The 22,186-nt window shown below is 38.4% G+C and overlaps 1 protein-coding gene across 2 annotated transcripts in view; it reads left to right on the top strand.

Moving 5' to 3' along the window:
• The window catches only part of mast2 (microtubule associated serine/threonine kinase 2), a 61,530-nt gene that overhangs the window by 28,941 nt on the left and 10,403 nt on the right, over window positions 1-22,186 (top strand). The window contains exons 10-17 of one of the 2 annotated variants that reach the window (XM_048601942.1): window positions 489-590; window positions 1,723-1,845; window positions 2,502-2,611; window positions 4,316-4,479; window positions 9,328-9,608; window positions 13,027-13,242; window positions 17,246-17,448; window positions 17,550-17,672. In XM_048601942.1, coding sequence (XP_048457899.1) covers window positions 489-590; window positions 1,723-1,845; window positions 2,502-2,611; window positions 4,316-4,479; window positions 9,328-9,608; window positions 13,027-13,242; window positions 17,246-17,448; window positions 17,550-17,672 — 1,322 coding nt within the window. Of the gene's footprint in view, window positions 1-488; window positions 591-1,722; window positions 1,846-2,501; window positions 2,612-4,315; window positions 4,480-9,327; window positions 9,609-13,026; window positions 13,243-17,221; window positions 17,449-17,549; window positions 17,673-22,186 lie in introns of both variants that reach the window. The other variant, XM_048601944.1, reaches the window with a different exon arrangement.

Here is a 22,186-nt window from a genome sequence, read left to right as displayed (position 1 = left end):
GATTTTTTTCTTCACAGATGCTGCCAGACTTGCTGAGTTTTTCCAGCAACTTCTGTTTTTGTTCCGAAGTGTGCTGACCCTGCCTTAGAAACTAATGGAGCATGAATTTAAACTTGTCACCTCAGAACTCGGTGGTATTAGGAGGTTTTCATTTTTGTACAGAATGCTGTGGGGAACCCAGGATGTGTGACCAGGGAAAATGGTTGAAACAAACTAATTTAAGCCTTTAAATGGCGTATTTGCAAATTTAGAAAAAATAATAAATTTAATGCGTAAATTGGGGAAGAATGAGGTAACGGGACCAAGTGAATAACAGTTTTATTAAAGAGCTGACATTGGAGTAATGGGCATCCGAACATTGTAATATAAAATTATGTATTTGTATGATTTAGCTCAAGGTGAAGTTTTTCATTGTTTTAATTACAAGCAGGCAAGATTTCATGATTCACATGAAATTTTCCATTGTAAACTTTTGCTTCATTGCTCAGATGAGATAGCTTGGCCAGATGGAGATGATGCTGTACCACCTGATGCAGAGGACCTCATCTCAAAGCTGCTAAGGCAAAATCCATTGGAACGACTGGGTGCAGGTAATGATTGAGTGTACCTCAGAAAAGTAAATGCTCATGTTAGAGATTCTTGTGGAAATTTACTGAACTTGAATTTTTGAAATAAAGACATATATTTTGTCAAAATGCACATATGACAATATTTTGGAAGATAATGAATTCAAGGGGAAGACCAACATTTATTCTGTATTGGAGGCCATTGTTAATCAGCTGGCAAATAGACTCTGATTGCTAGACACATTGCCATAGAGAATGCATCCATTAACGGTGGTTAACAGTTAACTACTAGGCTTCCTTTAAATTTTAAACCAGCAGATTGACTCTGATTCATCAGGGCATCACCCTGGGAAACGATCAACGAACGGCATGCATTTTGTTGAGTTGAAACCGGCGTAATACATGTACACTTTCTTTCTGTCTGCAAAGAACAATGCCCTGTGCATTAATTAAATATTGCTTTCGTTGCATGCGAATGCACCACCCTGTGAGCCCAAGTGACAATCGTGAACTGGTTGTCTGCATAATTCTTTGCACACTCGGGATTATCCAGCAAATGTTCAATTTCAAAATCACATCTAATATTGGATACTTGTGAAATTTACGACTGCAGCTGGTATAGTCAATATTTTGCTTGTTGCAAACAGCCAGAGGACAATGCTGTTTGATTCAATCCACCAGTCTTTAAGATGTGTGATCTACATACCTAGCATCACACCAGTGCTTCAGTTCATATAACTCAAATACTCATGTACATAGTTCAAAGTCTTAGAGTGTAATCCAACTATTATAGCTAACAGTAACATTGTTTACACTAAAATCTTCCTGTGTTTGTGCATATTAATTGTTACCCTCTCACCATCTCTCTTTTGTCTACTTCCAGTGCCCATATTTCTTATTTTTTATATGAACTTCTTTGAAATCTCAGCATCAACCTTTTATCTAGCTAACAGTGCAGTTTCATAGTGTGAAGAGATCTTACACTAAGAATGGTTAAACTGTGCATGTGCAAGCTAATTGTTCCACTATTGTAATTTTTCTGTAAAGGAATAACTAAATTAACAATTTGAAAATGCTCTCTTTTTCCTTTCATGTTCATATAAGATGAAGGATGGTGGACTTGAATAGACATAGAATTATGTTTTATTCTCCTTAGGCAGTGTGTATGAAGTGAAGCAACATCGGTTTTTCACAGAACTGGACTGGAACAGTCTGCTTCGTCAGAAAGCTGAATTCATTCCTCAGCTTGAGTCAGAAGATGACACCAGTTACTTTGACAGTAGGTAGAGTGCAGAAACGTGGCTTAAGGTTAAAAGATCAATATATATTGTTAATCTAGTTTAGTGCCTTAATTATGATTAATGATGCCTCATGCATTCCAAACTTCAACCAAGTCATCCTCATTTCAGGGCCATTGTAAGACATCAGAGGAAGATTTCATTCTTATTCTTTTAGGTTGGACATGAGATGATCATATTTAAGTTAGTCCTTCTCCAAATCCTCAAACTCACAAAAATCAAACTGAACAAAGCAAAAGGATTAATAGTTACCTTGTCTTCAAAGCCAGATGGCCAGGACTTTGTTTATGTATGGACCTAGCACCATGGGTTAAACAGATTTGTTCCAACCTATTGCACCATTCAGTCAATCTTTAATAAAATATACTGTTGGCAACACTCCCTGCTCGAAATTGTGATGATAACTTTTGGTACTTTGACAGTGTTTGCTTGTTATTTCCTACTAATGTCACTAATATGTAGGTTTGATAGTTTAATGCTTGTTGTCTGTGTATGATTTGATTGATTATTTTCAATAGTACTTAAATAGCTGACTTGTTGCCATTGTAAAGTTTCTTATTGAGATGTGTGTGCAAAAATGGCAATTTAAAACTGTTGAGTTAGAACTCATTTTTGTTCAATACCTTTCTTGTTGTAGCTCGATCTGACAGGTACCATCATCTTGATTCTGATGAAGAAGATGACACTAACGAGGATGACCGGTTAGAACTTAAACAGTTTTCATCATGTTCACCAAGATTCAGCAAAGTAAGTATGATATCAAAAACAAAACGTTACTCAGTTTTCTCTCCACAGATGCTGCGAGACCCGCTGAGTTTCTCTAGCAATTTCTGTTTTTGTTTCAGATTTCCAAAGTCTGCAGTTCTTTGATTGTACAAGTATGATTTCCAGATGGCTTAATGTGAGGGGTACAGTGATTATAATTCAAGAAGTAAATTAATTTGAACATTATTGATGTTGTAAATTTCTGACTTACGAGTAGGAGACTCGGGCTGTCATGCCTGCTGTGCCAGTCAATAACTTGATGGTTGATCTGAATACTCCACCTTCCCACCTACCCCCAACAATCTAATATGGTCCAAGTAGTAACCAGAGACTTTGTGGAGAGACATTAAAATAGAGAGATATGAGAGATGTTTAATAGTCCATGGAAAAGAATATCTTCGCTGTTGAAATCCCCTAAATACTCTTGAAATAATACCTGTTTTTCAGTACCAAAAGGGAGAAAGAATTGTACTCTGACTTCTATGACAGGATCCAGGTAACACAAGATCATTAGGATGTGAGATTATTTGTGAATTTCAACCTTCACTGTAGATTACAGGGATGATTAATGTGGAGCTAAGTGACTTGTCATGATGAGTAGTCATTGTGACTAACTTGTAAATGGGGTGATAATTATAGTTTTATCGTGTTGAATAGTTGAGCAATTTGATACTGTACATCCATGTGGCGCTATTATTGTCTGTTTTTCTATTCACTAATGGAGTTTGAGATCATTGTCAAGACCAGCATTTGTTACCCGTTCCTACTTGTCCTTGCGAAGTTGCCGCCTTGAACCACTACAGCCTGTCAGAATTCCAGGATTTTGACTCAGCAGTGATAAAAGAACAAAGATATATTTCTATGTCAGGATGGTGAATTGATAAGTGGGAAACTTGAAGGTGGTGGTATTCCCATTCACCTGCTCCCCTCATTCTTTTAGATAGCAAAGAGGTGTGGCTTTGAAAGGTGCTGTTGTCAAAGAAGAATTGGCACATTGCTGCATTGATACTAAAGACACAATGCACCAGAGATAGAGGAATGAATGTTTAAGGTGGTGGATTAGGCACCGACCTAGTTTCACTGCTTTGTCCTGGATGATATCAATCTTCTTGTGTGTTGTTGGAGCTGCATTCATCCAGCCAAGTGGGAATGCGCCCGTCACACTTTTCTATCTGTAAATGATGGAAAGGCTTTGTAGAGGTCATGAGGTGAGACCATCAGGCTGTTGATAGTGGAAGATTCAGCAATCCTATTGATTGTGAAGGGGAGGTGATTAGACTGTTCGTGAACAGGGTCATTACTTGGCACTAAACAACGCATGCCTGAATGTTGCCTGGCTCTTGCTGCATGCAGGCATGGATTACTTTAATATTTGAGGAGTCATGAATAATACTTGAGCAATGTGTAATCCAGCAAATATCTTCAAATTTGACTTAATGATGGAGGAAATATTAGTGATGAAACAGCCAAGAGATGGCTGGATACAGGAAATGATGCTGAAGAGCTCGTGAAGCATATGAAGATGAAGATAAGTAGCCTTCAACAATCAGGTGAAAATTGTTGTAAAAAATCAAATTTCAGGAATCTTTTCCTTTAGTCCTTGTTATTGAGTTTCTGCAATTTTAATGCAAAGCTGCAAGCTACTGTTAGGGCCTACAGAAACTAATAAATACCTCCACCCTTTAGGTTTACAGTAGCATGGAACGGCTGTCCCTACATGAAGAAAGGAAAACACCACCCCCAAACAAACGCAGCTTCAGTGAGGAGAAAGAAGATCGAATTGATAAGTTGGATGGCCTTGGTACTCTGAAGACCCGAGATAGGAGCTGGATAATTGGATCACCCGAAATGTGAGTTAACTGTCTACTTTCAAATCAAGAGAGCAAGTAAAACTCTTGAGTGATGTACTATCTTCTTTATGACACAGGTACCCTGTAAGAATTTTGTAAATTTCCATGTGATCAGCTCTCATTCTTTGAAACTCTAGAGAAAGTAGACTCAGTTTCCTCAGCCTTACCTCATAAGACAATTCTACCATGAAGCCCTGAATCTCCATTCTACTCCTTCTAAAACCTTGGATAAAGAGACAGAACTGTACACAATACTCCAGACAGGTGTAGTTTCACAATACGATTGCAGTACTTGTGATGGAGGCCCACATAACATTTGTTTTTTGTATTTATTGTTGCATCTGCTTGCAAACTTTCAGTGAGTCATGAACAAGGACGTCAGACCCTTTAGGACATCAGACTCATCATTTAAGAAATATAACTCTCAAACCTCCCGCCATTTAAGAAGTATTCTGCTTTTTAGTTTCTCTTCCAAAATGGTTAACTTCATACTTATTCACATTTCTGTTTCATTGGCCATATTCTTGCCTATTCACATAGCCTCTGCAAGTCTGTTTGAAGCCTCCTTGCATCTTCCACTCAACCTACATTCCACCTAGCTCTGTGTCATCTGAAATCTGAAAATATTACAATTGATTCCACATCATTTATATAAAAGTGTAAATAGTTATGGCCAAGCAGAGATTCTTATAGAACCTCACGAGTAACAGCCGTGCCATCCTGAAAATGACCCATTTAGGTTTACTTTTTGCTTTCTGTCTGTGAACCAGTTCTTGATCCCTGCTAATATATTACCTCCATGCACTCTTAATTTTGTTTACAGACTTCTCGTGTGGGAGCTTATGAAAGGTTTTCTGAAAATACAAAAAAATCACAATGTTGGTTCTCCTTTATCTATGCTACAAGTAACTTTCCCAAAATAATACTCGCAATGATTTTGTCAAATGTGAATTCCTTTAATAAATCCATGTTGACTGTATCCAGTTTTTTCAAAATTTTCCTAAGTGTCCAGCTATTATTCTAACATCTTTCCTACAACCGATGTCAAAGTTACAGGTATATTGGTCTCCATTATCCCTCCCTTCTTAAACAGTAGGACTACATTTGCTTCTTTCCAGGCTATAGGAGCCTTTCTGAAATTTCATAGAATAGAATAATAGAATTTTACAGTCTAGAAGGAGGCATATGACCCATTATGCCTGTACCAATTCCTGAAAGAGCTACCCAACTAGACCCACTCTCCAGCCTACCTCCGTAGCCCTCTAACCTCTTGAAAGAGCAACACCAACACATCCACTGTATCGATAGCTACCACCTTCGACTCTCTGGGGTAAAGCTGATCTGGTCAGGATATTTACCAATATTCGATCCAGCTAATGTTTCAAAAAATAACTGTGTACTAATAATTTCTTTTACTTCCTCCATTTTAAAAGTCTCTTGTTACCTTGTATTTTGAGAAGATGTTCTGTGTTATCCACTGTGAAGGCAACTGCACAAGCCACTGTTTAGTTTCTACCATTTCCTAGTTCTCTACTACAAATTCTCCTGTCTACTTTTGTAATGGGCCTACTTATATGTCAGATCATCTTCTGCTAGTTCTACATGTTCCTAATCTTCAGAGGCTTTCCACTTGCTTTAATCTAATGCAGTTTTTAAATTATTTTGTTAACCATAGTTGATTCACTTTTCCTTTTGGATGTTTGTGCCTTAAACAACTATATGTCTGTGGTAGGCCATTTTATAAAATACTGGCTATTACTTGTCTACAGTCAAATCTTTTAGTCAACTTGCCCCTCACATTTAATGTGAAATTCTATCATATTTGTACTTACCCTTTCATTACTTTGAGGAAGTGTCAGAACTGATGGAAGAATGGACCAGGTGTCATGGATGAAATGTTCCCTGTGGAATGCTGTTGGTTGAGGGGAGGGGAAGATATGTTTGCTGGTGTGTTCCACATACTCCATAATCCTCTTCCTTGTTTTTCTTCCCCTATCTTTTTACTTCCTTGTACCAATCACTGTTGCTTTGCTGATAGAGTGGATATATAATAACCTGCATCTTTTATACTTTACCCTATCTCTTAAGCAGACACTCTATTCTCTATTCTCTAAGAATAAGTGCCAAAAATATGCCTATCTCCAAATGACTTTGTTCCTGTTTTCTTTTCCAGCAGGTAATTTCTAATCTCCAAACTGACTTTCATGTTAAACGTTTCCATTTAGATCACTCCCTCTATCCAAAGCTAGTCAATTATTCCAGTTTTGTTTAAATTCTGATATACTGTCTCCAACCCACATTCTTCATCATGAAAATAGGAAACTGGCAGTCTTCCCCCACCTTCTCCCCTCTCACTCTCCTATCTGTCTTTTTCTCCACCTATCTATTTCTCCATCTGTCTATCTCGCTATCTCAATCTCTCTGTCTTTCTGTCTCTCTATTTCAATTTCTCTGTCTCTCTTTCACCCATTTCTCTGTGAAATTCGGAGAAATCAAGAAAATCCTGTAAGTTGTTACTACAGTGGCTTGCTATGAAACTCTTGAAAGTTTGTCTCTATGGCAGTAAGAAGCACATGGGGTTCATATCCAGGTAGAAATGCTAATTAGCTACCCTCTGGATGCCCAATACCATTCTACTCTGGAATTAAATAAACAGTATAAAGTATAACTGTTTATAAAACCTGACATTGCTAACATTTCCCATTGAGACTTGGAGCCTAAAGGTTTATCCACTATCAGTAAAGCTGCCAAGATATTTGTGGGTGTTAACATTTTGTGCCCTCTTCCAAGTAAGACAACCTGGGAGCCTGTTTAACCTTTAACAACTAAGCCACCCAAGTTTATTGTCAGACAGAATTCAGAGAGAGGTTACACGACTCTCTTTCATTCTTCATTGTAACCTAAATTAAAGATCTAGTCCCAAATATAATAATCTCATAAACCTAATACTGCTAACACCATATTCATATAAAAAGTATTTTACCTTTGGATCATTTTATTTCATAGTTGATGTACATCAAAGGTGCTGATGAATTCTCAAACTTTTAAATCTGATTTTTAAAGGGAAAGAACTCAGCTTCTCTCTTTTTTTAATTTTTGCAATCACATGGATAAACTGGTTTCATCGAGTCATGGAGCACAGAAACAGACCCTTCGGTCCAACCAGTCCATGCCGAATATAATCCCAAACTAGACTAGTCCCACCTGCCTGCTCCTGGCCCATATCCTTCTAAACCTTTCCTACTGGTGTACGTATCCAAATGTCCTTTAAACATTGTAATTGTACCCACATCCACCACTTCCTTAGGAAGCTCATTCCACACGTGAACCACCCTCTCTGTAAAAAATTTGCCTCTCATGTTTATTTTGAATCTCTCTCCTCTCACCCCTAAAGTGTGCCCTCTAGTCTTGGAATCCCCCATCCTAGGGAAAAGACAATTGCCATTAACTCTACCTATACCTCTCATTATTTTATAAAATTCTATCAGGTTGCCTCTCAATCTCCTATGCTCTGGTGAAAAAATTCCCAGCCTATCCAACTTTTTTTTTAAACTCAAACCTTTTATACCCAACAATATCCTGGTAAATCTCTTCCTAGTAAACCTTTCTAGCTTAATAATATCCTTCCTATAACTGGGTGACCAGAATTGGACACAGTATTTCAGAAGAGGCCTCACCAATGTCCTGTGCAACCTCAACATGACTCTCCAATTCCTATACCCAAAGGTCTATATACCTTTTTAACTACTCTGTTTATATGTGATGCAAACTTCAAATAATTATGTACCTGCACCCTTAGGTCCCTCTGTTCTACAACACTATCCAAGGCCCTACCTTTAATTGTATAAGCCCTACCCTTGTTTGTTGTACCAGAATGCAATACCATGCATTTATCCAGGTGAACTCCATCTGCCATTTTTCAACCCATTGACCCCTTTGTAATCTTAGAAAACGGTCTTCATTGTCTACGATGCCACCAATTTTAGTGTCATCCGCAAACTTGCTAACCATACCTTCTATATTCTCATCCATACTGTTTATGTAAATGATGAACAAAAGAGGATCCAGAACCAATCCCTGCGGAACACCGCTGGTGACAGGCTTCCAGTCTGAAAAGCAACCCTCCACCACCACTCTCTGTCTCTGGTTACAAAATACAAAATATAGACTCTGGTGAGATCGTTGACTTGCTCACCGAGCTGGCTTGTTCTTGTTCAGATGTTTCATCACCATGCTAGGTGACATCATCAGTGGAACCTCTGACGAAGCGATGTTATTCTACTCTGCTTGGAATCGCTTCATTGTAGGCTCCACTAATGATGTCACCTAGCATGGTGGTGAAACGTTTGAACAAAAACAAACCAGCTTGGCGAGCAAGTCAACAATCTCACCCTCAACCCGAGCTACAAATCTTTGCTAAAACTTTGAATGTCAGTCATAACGACTTAGAGAAGGGTGCTCTCCAGCATAAACTTGAAATAGACTCTGGTGTCAGGAAATGTGACCATTGGTTTCTTTGACAAGGTGTACAAATGTTAGTACCATTCGCTTTACAACTCTCATTTGGGTACATCTCTTTAAGACCCCTAAGGAGATACGTGTACAATCTTTGAAGGTTATTAAGCTGCAAAAGTGTAAACTCTTCCGTGTAAATAGATATACATTCTGAGTAGCAGAAGGCAAGGGCTAGAGTTTATGCTGGAGAGCACTCTTCTGTAAGTGGTTATGACTGATATGCCACTACATTACAGCCCAAATGATTTTGACAGTCACATGTAACAATGCATAAGAAAATTTGTTTATCTGATTTTGTGACTTATTTATCTTTTGTTGTTCATGTTTCTTCAGTATCCGAAAGCGCATGTCATTGTCAGAATCGTCACACACTGAAAGTGACTCTAGTCCTCCACTAACAGTCAGGCGCCGTTGTTCAACGTTAATAGAGATGCCACGCTTTGCTATCTCTGGAGAAGATGAGGGAAAGAAGCAGCAAGTAACTAGAACATGGGAAGACGTGTCCTTAACTATACCAGAACAACCCGCAGAGAAAGACCTCACATTGGAAGTGGATGTTAGTCCTGCCACACCAGCTTCGACAATTAGTAACATAAGCAGCTCAACTTTAACTGGTAATATACTCCTGTCAAAAAAGCTTGTAGAGAACTGCAGATCAGAAAATAAACTATTTTTAAGGTGTTTTGCCATAGCTGTAGATAACATTGTAAAAACAGTATTAAATGCCCATTTGCAGGTTCAATTAAGGCATTGTGAGTCAATTAAGTGAAACTGGGTTATAGGTAGCCAGACCAGATAAGGACTGATAACCTTTCTTTCATAAAGAACCTTAGTGAACCAGTTGAATTTTCAATCATCCAGCAATTTTCATGCTTATTACATCTGTCGTAAATGTGGAATGCCAGAGGTACTGAATTCAGTCAGGATTTGATCAATGGTATGGTTTAAATCAAACAAATAATTCCTAAAATAATCTAATGGAGCCCTTGATTTTAGACTAAGCATAATAATGTAAGTCTTAAACAAAAACAGAAATTGCTGGAGAAACTGAACAGGTCTGGCAGCATCTGTGGAGGTAAAGCAGAGCTAACGTTTCAGTTAAGTGAACCCAGTTCTGAAGAAGGATCACCGGACCTGAAACGTTAACTCTGCTTTCTTACCACAGATAATTCCAGACCTGCTGAGATTATCCAGCAATTTCTATTTTGGTTTCAAATTTCCAACATCTAGAGTTCTTTGTTTCAATAATTAAAGGGCAATTGTATATTATAAGTAGATGTCATTCGTAATTTAAAGAGATAACCGAAATTTGTGATTTCTACTTTGCAATCATCAATATTTATTTTCAATAAGAAGATCAGCTAGATAGTGCACAGATAACTGAATATGCGAAGTCCTTTTAGTCTGTATCTCAGTCTATCTGTCTTGTTAAACCAGAAACTTGTAGCTTCCTGGTGCGCAGATATGGCTATGACATAATCATTTTTGCAGCACAGCTGAGAACCAGCTAAGCTCCAGTTGGGATTGTTTTTGAATGGGTGGCTGTGGTTTTTTTTTAGGATTTCTGTTCCAGCTGGAATTTAACCTTTCTGGAATTGAAATGGAAAATTAATACGTGAGCCATAAAATATTTCCAATATTTTTATTATGGGACTTTAAAGGAGAGTGGAGAACATGCTTAGAAAATCGTGATGTGATTAATTAGGGTGAACATTGATTTGTGGAAAGGAAATAGTATTTCATTTATTTCACTCTTTTGAGAAAGTAGCAAACAAGGATGAAGGAGAACCTGTAGACATGAATACTTGGTTTTCTTAAAGTTGGTTGATAAGAATCTACATCAAAGTTTCCTTTGTAAACTCTGAAGTGAGAATGTTTGCTGATGATTACAAAGTTTCAGTTCATTTCACAATTTCTCAGATGAAACAGTCTATGCCAGCATGCAGCAAGACTTCAGCTGATAAATGGCAAATAACATCAGCCATATTGGTACCAGGGAATGACCATCTCCAACAGTGATTATCTAACAATTTTCCCTGGGCATTCAACAAAATTGCTATTGCTTGCCAAATGACATTATCTGGCAATGCCTAAACCAAATCACGTTAGGAGCAATCAGTTGAAGATCATTAGTTAACAGTGTTGGTCCAATGGTGCGATGTGGTTGAGTTGGGCATGACAATTACATGAAACAATTATTTATAAGTGTTGGAAGTTCTACATACACACGACTTTTCGTAAACCACCAGACTTCATGTAGTATTGTTCATGATGAATCAAATTTTCTGCAGATTGTTAGGCTTGATAATGCACAATATTTTTATTAAGGCCAAAGACTGTTGTATGTTTAGCTAAATAGAGTGTGCATCTTCCCATATGATGGATTTGCTGCCACCAACATCTTTAAGTGTAGGGATCTATAGAAGGTGGTAAGTCTTGCATGAGAGAAAAGCAAACTTCCTTGTCTCACTTGAAGAAGCTCCTATATATTAGTAACTAGTCCCTGTTTACATTGAGGTGGTAGACATTGTTTCTATGATGGTTTAGAGTATAACTGTTTGTAGACTTGGATTCTAAAGTAGAGGTAAATGGGTTTTTGGTTATAGTTCTGTGAAGTTGACTTTTTCTAAAAAGATCAGACAGTAATTTTTAACAGTGCGTTCAAATAAGTATTTCCAAGAAAGCATGTAGCTTAAGCTAAATGAGCAATCAAAGCAACTTGTGAGACAATTATTGAAGTGCTTCCAAAGTTGAAATTTAATGACCCACTGAAAGAGAGACTGAAGCCACATGCATGTTTGGTTCAGAACACAGAAGAGATCAATCTCAACTGAAAGGTGGTTTTAAGTGAAATGGAATGACGTCCTGAGCTTTTTGGCCATCCAAGTAGGCAGGACGAGGGAAGCCGTAAGCTTTTAGAGTTCACTCAGAAAAGTCAATGAGCTAGTGTGTGTCTCTGACACAGATAGAAGAAATCACATCCAGTGAATGCACACAAAGTAGTCAAAGGGGGATACCTGTCAGTTGGGTAAAAAATTTTAAAGTGAAGACAGAAGTAAAGGATATTTCTGGGGGAAAGGGTTTAATCTTTTTGTTGTTTATATATATATATATATACACACAAAGATAATAATAAATTTGTGCTCTTTGGTTAAAAGTACATTGGCAACCTTTTGTGGAAATATTCAGTTGACTAATGGCCATGGTAACTGATCTACAAAAACAAACTGCAAAAAAAACTGTCCAGTATTACCGTCAACTAGGATCTTAACATTGTTTGGAGACAGTGAGGCGGACCTGGATAAAAGGTCGTACTGCTTTATCCATGTAAGCTGGTCAACCCACAAATCCACTGGACACAATCACAGTGGGTGTTGTTTGTTACACTCCTCAGTATTAATCTTTTCAGACCCATATATAGCACTGACCTCCAATGACTGAACAAATCATATTCAGTCTGTCAAATCAATGAAATGTAATAGATAAAATACTTCAGGAAGTGAGAGAGTGCATAATGCAACTTTTAAAATGTTACCTATGAAAGATTATCTCCGCAGTAACAAAGATTTTGAGCACTGGCTAAACAGAATTTGTATGAGAAATGCATCCGACGATGCCAAGAGTTTGCTTTTTACTACTAATTTGTGAAATGCTGTAAAGTTTTGAGGTGGACCTCAAATAATGAAAGCATGCCTATTGTGTAAAAAGGAGCTGTTCAAGAATTCATGAATTCCCACTTGTTCCTTCAAAATACTTCAACTTGCACTTCCTGCTCACACTCTGCATGTCTCACTAAAGATGCTTCACACTGATTGGTTGAGGGGTTACATAGCTTCTTACCCTGTTAACAGAGATCCGAGATCCCCTCTCACAAACGGGCTGCACCAAAATGGCTGTCAAAGTTTTGCAAGTTCCTCTGCAAAATTCCACAAAAGTTTTTAGGGCAAGTTAGTAGTGAATGTCTAATGCCATTTGTTCATCATTGACCATATTGTACAGGCCATTGTCAACTTGCTTTAACTTGTATTCCAGCTGGCAGCACCACTGACCTATCTGATCAGAGGTCTCGCAGCAACAGCACTGAGGGATCAGACACTTCAACTCCAAAAGCAATCAGTGACCTAGCAGTCCGCAGAGCTCGGCACAGGCTAATGTCTGGGGAATCGACTGAGAAACGCAGCTCTAGGCCAGTTAATAAAGTGATCAAATCAGCCTCTGCAACTGCCTTGTCCCTTATGATCCCTTCAGGTAAGGATTAAAGCTGGACCTCTGCAGTTTTTTGGACAATTTAATGAATTTGGAGGCTGCAGTTCGGAGCCTAATCTTTCATTAGCACAGATTTATTTGCTTTCAGGAAACCGGTTAAAGCAAATGTTGAACACTGTTGCATTGATATAGCATTAGAACTGTGCTTAGATTTTTAAATTATGTACCAGAATTGGAGGGAAATCTGAGGGCTAATAAGCGTAAGTGAATTTAAAAGCAATCAATACATGCCAATGAAAATGACTAGAGAAACTTAAGTTGTTAAAAGTGAACAGATCCCTAGGACCTTGTGGGCCAGATTCCAGCAACTCAGGACACTTAAAATAATACTTAATAAAGCAGGGCAACAACTTTACAAGATTACTACAGGCCTTGCTTCTTGCTTCGGCTTAGGCCACGCAGTCGACACTTAGTTGTCCGTCTCTCCCTAACACCTCTCATCTGCTTCCAACTGGACAAACTTCAGTGTCAAACTTGCTGCATGCACATTGATCACTAAAAGCTAGTGCTTGTTAATTCTTTCTAAACCTCAACTGACAGAATAATCAATGACATTATTACTTTTAATACTGGCCCAGGCAAGGCTTATTTATAATTTGTGCAGGGGGTTCAATACTAACCTGTGATTGGCCCTTAAGAGTGATGGATATTGAATGCTATCATTTTCCACTGTCCCTTGATTGGTACCTTAAAATGTCAATTATCCATAGGATGATCCTCTTCATTATGATCATAACCTCATGATTGATGTTCTGAGCCCATTGTTTCAGTTTTTGCTAAAATTTAAAGAGTCCCTCATTAAATCCAACACCCATCAGTGACTACTTATTTTTGAATGCCAACTTGCTCAAAAATATGCTTTTACTAGTAGCTGTTCAGGCTTGGAGCAAGTTACTTTACTTTTAAAACAATGAATATAGCATAAAACCTGCTTATAAACCCAAAACTATAGGAAGCTGACACAGAAGGCCACAAAGCATTAAAGCAATAAATTACAAAGTAGGTTGTGTAACTTTTATAAAGTGTCAATAAAGTTTAAATGCATAATAAACAGTGTATAAAAGATGTACATTCAGTGACTATTTAGTCTTTAGTAATCAAACTTTAAAGAACTGTATGGCCGTAAACTTAAACATACATTGTTACAAAATTACATCTAATAAGAAAAGTTATATTTAGCCAAATATAATTGCTTCTGTTTCTAAAATGTGTGAATTAAAACAAGGTTAATGTAGAACACAGCTACAATTTCCTTTCTATTCCTCCCTTCCCATAGTAAAGCACCTTTGTTGTTAGCACTAGAGCCTTCTGATCAGGATTTAACAAGTTGAGAAGATGTGAGCATATTAAGCATTCAAGATTACACGTTTTTGCAACCTGGCTGTGTAAGATGAAATCAAAGTAAACAGGGGACGCTTGCCATTTACACCATACTTAATTCATTAGTGTGTTACCTTCATTCTGATCAAAATCCTATGATGCACATCATATTGAAATGATATAATGCAGAGTCATGTTATATTAAAGTACTAAAGTCTATATAGGCAGAATAATATAATGCTAGGTTAATCAATAAATACACTGGATTGCATGGCTATAACTAAATTAAACCAATAGAACATAGAACATTACAGCACAGTACAGGCCCTTCGGCCCTCGATGTTGCGCCAACCTGTGAAACCAATCTGAAGCCCATCTAACCTAAACTATTCCATTATCATCCATATGTTTATCCAATGACCATTTAAATGCCCTTAAAGTTGGCGAGTCTACTATTTTTGCAGGCAGGGCATTCCACGCCCTTACTACTCTCTGAGTAAAGAACCTACCTCTGACATCTGTCCTATATCTATCACCCCTCAATTTAAAGCTATGTCCCCTCGTGCTAGCCATCACCATCCGAGGAAAAAGGCTCCCACTGTCCACCCTATCTAATCCTCTGATCATCTTGTATGTCTCTATCAAGTCACCTCTTAACCTTCTTCTCTCCAACGAAAACAACCTCAAGACCCTCAGCCTTTCCTCATAAGACCTTCCCTCCATATAGTGAAACTCAATCTCTCTATTAGTCATGCACCAGTTGTGATTTTCCAAAATTTCATATAGTCTACTAAAATCCCGCTAGACTGAAAGTTAGCAAATGTAACATTGCTTTCAAGAAAAGAGATAGAAATAGGAAGCAGCGTTTCTGTTAGCCTGACATCTGGCATCAAGAAATACTTGAATCTATTCTGGTGGAGTCTTAACAATGTGTTTGATAACCTTTAGTGGGATCATGCAAAAGTCAATATGGTTTCCAAAAATAAAATTGTACATGAAAAATTCATTAGCATTTTTTTGAGAATGTAACTGTAAGGGTAGACAAATAGGCCATTTACCCATTGGAGTGCTTTACCATTCGATTGGCTGTGATGATAAATGGAGCATTTTGAAGTTAGTAGGCTGTGACTTGTGGAGTGCAACAGGAATCTTTGCTGGTATTTCAGATTTGTCCAGTCTATATTAATGATGGGCAAAGAGACCAATGGTAATGTGTCCAAGTTTGTTGTTGATCCAAATCTAGTTGGGAAAATAAACTGGAAGGAACCAATGAGTCTGCAAAGCAATAGAGACAGTTTTAGTGAGCAACAAGATGACAGATGCCATATATTATATGGACATAAGAGATTTTTCACTTCAGTAGTCAGAATAGAAATGCAGAATATTTTTCAAAAGTTTGAAATTTTAAATGTGATGTTCAGAGAGACTTGGGTGTATTGTACAAAGTACACAAAAAATTAACATGTGGGTACAGAAAGCAATAAGAAAGGCAATTGGCATATCAATGTTTATTTTAAAGAGACTGGAATACAAGAATAAGTAAGTTTTCTCAGACTTTTGTGAGCCCACACCTGGACACTAGGTGTACTTGCATCTCTATAGTTAAAGAAGGATATATTCACCTTGGGCTTATGCAGCGAAGGTTCACTGCATTGGTCATAATGATGAGAGGCTGAGCAATTTAGGACACAGTCTAAGAGTAAGGGTTGATTATTTAAGACTGAAATGAAGAGAAATTTCTTCACACAGCAAGTTGTGAATCTTTAGAAATCTCTTCCTAAGAATTCAGCTGGTCCACTCTAGTATATGTTCAAGGTCAGGTTGGACAGATTTTGAACTTTCAGACTCAAGCTATAAAGGAAGCAGTTTGGAAAGTGGAGTTGAAGCCAAAGGTCAATGATGATGGTACTGAATAACAGAGAATTCCTAATTCTGATATCCTTGTTGCGGTTTGGGAATAATTTTAGACATATAGAGTAACAAAATGCTGAATAATACTTTTCTGTTGCGAGCATTTAACAAGCACAACAGACTGCGAAACTCATCCATAAATGCCTAAAAGGTTGAATGAAACTGAACAGAAATCATGATCAAAGTCCTCCTTAATTTCCTTGTTAAGTTAATTTTCTTCAGTGAAACATTTGAATATCTTGTGATCATTTGCTTTAACTTAGCAAGGGGTAATAACAGTGGACAATTAATATGGATTGATCCAACTAGGTTTGAATGATGAACATAAAGATCTCAACAAAAGTAAGATTTGAAAATAGTACAAACATTTAACATGTCCTGCTATTGAAATAATATCTGATTAACATAGTTCCCTCATTTAATAAAGTAGGCTGGGGTGAAGCCAACTGTTGTCCTGTACTCCAGCAAAGCACTAGTAACAGATCCTATTTGTAATAGTGGACAATTTTATACTATTTCAGAGCAATTTCTGTAACTTCTTAAACTAGTTGAAATGCATATTTAAGGAAGTCACTTCTAGATATGGATCAACAGAAAATCTCCATGTAGTGCTGGATAAAATGGATGGACTAATTAGTTAACTAGCCAAAAGCAGAATATTATTTTTGGTAATTAAACTATGGGAAGTAGCCTTATTGAATGACTGCTTTTCTATACTCTATTTACTTAGACCACCATACTGGTTCTCCCTTAGCCAGCCCTATGTCACCACGCTCTTTGTCGTCTAATCCATCCTCACGGGATTCCTCACCAAACCGTGATTTTTTTCCTGCCGTGAGCAATCTGAAGCCTCCAATCATTATCCACAGAGCTGGAAAAAAATATGGCTTTACCCTTCGAGCTATTCGAGTGTATATGGGAGAGAGTGATGTCTTTACAGTTCACCATATGGTTTGGGTAAGCAGATTTACTTTGTTTCTCTGCAAATAACAATGACATTTCTTTTATAAATTAGAACAGCTTTCTTTGCTGAACTGTTAACTTCTTTTGTATTGCAGCATGTCGAAGGAGACGGACCTGCTCATGAAGCTGGCCTGCAAGCAGGGGACCTGATAACTCATGTCAATGGGGAGCCTGTCCATGGCCTAGTTCACACAGAAGTGGTCGAACTCATATTAAAGGTAGTATTCATTTCCTTCCATAGGAAATGTCTGATGTAAAAGTTAATAGACTATGTTTCGTTTCCAACTCTGGTTAGTGTGAACAGCGTCATTCATGCAAGTAACCTATTTTCTGTACTGTGTTTGCTGCAGAGGGTGCACACACAGCTCATGTGATTACACCATATTGTTAATGCAATAGCCACTTGCTAAACACCACAACTATTCTCAAAAGACATCACTGCCAAAGGCATTGAGACCCACTGACTGTTTAAAATCCATAAGTGTATATGTAATATTAAAAATGTAAGAATTACAACGTTTAGCTGCAGGAGCTGGGATGTACCTTGTATGCACAAGGCCAGCAAACAAGACAGTGAGTGGCTAAGGGAGTGCAGAACAGCATGGGAAGAAAGAGGCAGCAATAATAGGTGCACCACTTTGAGTTCCAATTTTCAGTTGTAGTGCAGGCACAAAGTTATGACTTGAAGATCACTGACCTCCTGTTTCAGTGCATTGGCAGGAGATGTAGTGAATTTCTAGATGTTGGATGCTCAGGCTTGTTTTGTTAATTCTGAAGTCTGTGTAGCATACTGAACCAACTTATTTCTGCTTAGATTCTAAGATTGCAAATATCTTCATCTGATAGCCAAACCTAGTTAGCTGGCAGGACACTAAATCAGACACTGGCATAGGTGGCTCAGAACCGCAAACCTTCCACAGCTGGATTGGATTTCCAAACGAGTAGCTTTATCTGTGAACAAAGTGATAAAATACTATTGTTATTTATAAAAGCTTTACATTAAGCTTTAAACTGTATGCATTATAATTTAAAATCTGTCCAGTTAAAATATTTATATTTTCTTTGTTTAAGATTACAAAAGTCAAAATGTATTTAAAATATTTATAAATCCAGTAGGAAGAGGAGGCAGATCCCAATACATGAATGCAAAAGTCGAGGCTGAAGCATTTATATTCTCATTCAGGCACAAATACTGAACAGATAGTCCATCTCTGCCTCCATAGGCCCTTCATTCAAAGTTGGCAATTAGGTTCTCTTCACATGATGTCAAGAAGTAACTGGATACTGTATACTGCCAAGGCTATGGGTCTTGACAACATTCCTCATGTAATGTTAAGTACTGGTGCTTCAGAATTGGATATCATCCTAGCCAAGTTGCTGTAGTACAGCTACATAACTACAGGAATGGGAAGACTGCACAAGTATGTCCTATACACAAAAGTAGGGCAAATATAATCCAACCAATTGCTGTTTCATCATTGTACTGTTAATTATCAGCAAAGTCATGACATTGGCAGTGCTATCAGTGGAACTTACTCAGCACCACTGAGCTGATCACTTTGGGTTTTGAGAGGGCCACTCAGTTCCAGACCTCCTTATTACCCTTGCTCCAATATGGTCAGAAAAGCTGAACTCCAGCAGTATGGTGTGACCGACCGTCATTGACACCAAGGTAACATTTGTCTGATTGTGGCATCAAGGAATCCTAGTAAAATTGATATCAGTGGGAATTGGGGTAAAGTTCTGCACTGGCTAGACTCCTACCTAGAGCAAAAGAAAGTAGCTGTAGTTAGTTGGTGAAAGCTAACCATTTTATCCATTTATCCAGTTCCTAATGGCTCTGTCTTTGGTGCAGCCTTCTTCTGTGGCTTCATCAATGATGTTCCCTCCTTCATAAAGTCAGAAACAGGAATGTTTTCTGACATTTGCATAGTATTCAGTCACATTTACAACTCCTATAATACAGAAACTGTCTATCACCATTTGCAGCAACATCTGGCCAACATTCTGCTTTGCAGTGATGACTGGCACACAAGAGCCAGGCAATGACTATCTCCAAAGGGAGTAAATCTAACTTAATATTCAGTGGGATTATAAACATTGAATTCCCTCATGACCAACGTTCTGAGAGTCGGTCAGACCTGTCCATCATCTAAAAGATACAAGTCAGGTGTTCAATGGAATACGTTTTACTTACCTAGATAATTACAGTTCTGACCCTCAAGAATCTTGACCATATCCAGGATCATCTGCTGGATCATTCACTCCTGGCACCACCAGCACACACTGACAGTAGTGTGGACCACCAAAAGATGCACTATATATCATTAGGCCTTATTCCTTAACCAAAAACTCAACGTAACCAGGACAGCAGATTTACCACATCCCCACCGCAAGTTTCTTTCACCCACTGCAAGGCTCCAAATGTCCTCACTTGGAACTAAGTTTTCATTCCTTTGCTGTCACTAGATCAAAGGCCTAGGAATCCCTTTTTAATAACATTGTGTGTGTACCTACACTAATTGGACTACAGTGATTCAAGAAGATAGTTTACCACTGCCATCACTGGTGACGCAAATAGAGATAATCTATTATTAGACACATAGTTAGAAGGTGACCCAGACTGGGAGCTAAATATTACAGGGTATGCAACATATTCAAAGGACAGTCAAAACAGAAAAGGAGGAGTAAACCTGATCGTATAGGCTAACTCCTGGATGAAAGTAAGAGATTATCAAATAAGCCAGAATGCCATAGAGGAAGAATTCCTGGATTGTATACGGGATGGTTTTCTTGACCAACATGTGGAGGAACTAACTAGAGAGCAGGCTATCTTAGACTGAGTACTGTGTAATAAGAAGGGTATCATTGCCATTCAAGCTATGCAATGAGGATGAGCAACCATAATATGATACAATTTTTTATTAAGATGGAGAGTGAGGTAGTTGATTCAGAGACGAGGCTGCTGAATCTTAATAAAGGAAACCATGAAGATACGAGGTGTGAGTTGGCCCTCATAGATTGCGGAAAGTTACTTAAAGGGATGACAGTGGATAGGCAATGGCAAACATTCAAGGAATGCATAGCAAAACCATAGCAGGATCTTGGCAAAAATTTGTAGCTCAGTTTGTGGATGCAGATCACACGAGAGGATGATATAAATTTGGAACGGAGCAGAACACCAACGCTTTGATTAGAGGTCGCACTGATGATGTTGCCTAGAATGGTAACAAAATGTCTGCACACCACGGAACAACTGGCTCGGCGAGCTAACGAAGAACCGCAGTGGCAGGATCAGACAGAGTCAGCATGGATTTATGAAGGAAAAATCATGCTTGACAAATCTGTTGGAATTCTATGCAGATGTAACTAGTAGAGTTGACAAGGGAGAGCCAGTCAATGTGATATATTTGGACTTTCAGAAAGCATCTGGTGAAGTCCTGTATAAGAGATTATTGTGCAAGATTAAAGTGCATAGGATTGGGGGAAGTGTATTGAGATGGATAGAAAACTGGTTGGCAGAGAGGAAACAAAGAGTAATAATTAATGGGTCCTTTTCAAATTTGCAGGAAATAGTGCCACAGGGATCAGTGCTGGGACCCCAGCTATTCACAATATATATTAATGATTTGGATGAGGTAACAAAATATAACATCTCAAAGTTTGCATATGATACCAAGTTGGGTGGGAAGGGTGAACTGTGATGAGGATGCAGAGATCCTTCAGCATGATCTGGACAGATTGGGTGAGTGGGCAAATCAATGGCAGATGCAGTATAATTACAAGAAGGCAGATTACTACCTGAATGGCTGTAAATTAGGAGAGGGGAGTGTGCAGCGGGACCTGGGTGTCCTTGTGCACCAGTCGCTGAAGGTAAACATGTAGGTGCAGCAGGCGGTAAAGAAGGCAACTGGTATGTTGGCCTTCATTGTGAGAGGTTTGAGTACAGGAGCAGGGATGTGTTGTTGCAGTTGTACAGGGCATCGGTGAGGCCACACTGGAATATTGTGTGCAGTTTTGGTCTCCTTTTCTGAGGAAGGATGTTCTTGCTTTCGAGGGAGTACAGCGAAGGTTTACCAAGCTGATTCCAGGGATGGCAGGACTGATGCATGAGGAGGAATTGACTAGGTTAGGATTGTTTTCACTGAAGTTCAAACGAATGAAGGGGGGAGATCTCGTAGAGACTTATAAAATTCTAACAGGACTAGACAGGGTAGGTGCAAGAAGAATGTCCCCAATCGTAGGTGTGTCCAGAACCAGGATCACAGTATGAGGATTCGGGGTAGACAATTTAGGACAGATATGAGGAGACTTTTCTTCGCCCACAGAGTGGTGAGCCTGTGGAATTCATTATTACAGAAAATAGTTGATGCAATAACGTTGAATGTATTCAAAAGGCGGTTAGATATAGCACTTGGGGAAAATGGGATCAAAGGCTATTGTGAGAAAGCAGGATTAGGCTGTTGAGTTGGACGATCAGCCATGATCGTGATGAATAGTGAAGCAGACTCGAAGGGCCAAATGGCCTCCTCCTGCTCCTGTCTTCTATATTTCAATGTTTGGCTCAGAAGGTTAGGAAGTAAAATGGACAAGGGGGTGAAAATGTGGATGAAACTATTTTTGTCCCCTAAATTTGGTTACACTGTTGCACAATAGCATTAAGCAAGAAGTAATTGGAATAGTCACTTGGGGTTACAGAACCTGAGTATTGCTGGAAAAAAAATGGATGCCA

The sequence above is a fragment of the Rhincodon typus genome, chromosome 10, assembly GCF_021869965.1.
Source record: "Rhincodon typus isolate 14 chromosome 10, sRhiTyp1.1, whole genome shotgun sequence".
In the NCBI taxonomy this organism is placed as follows: Eukaryota; Metazoa; Chordata; class Chondrichthyes; order Orectolobiformes; family Rhincodontidae; genus Rhincodon; species Rhincodon typus.
This window is presented reverse-complemented; position numbering and strand designations above follow the sequence as displayed.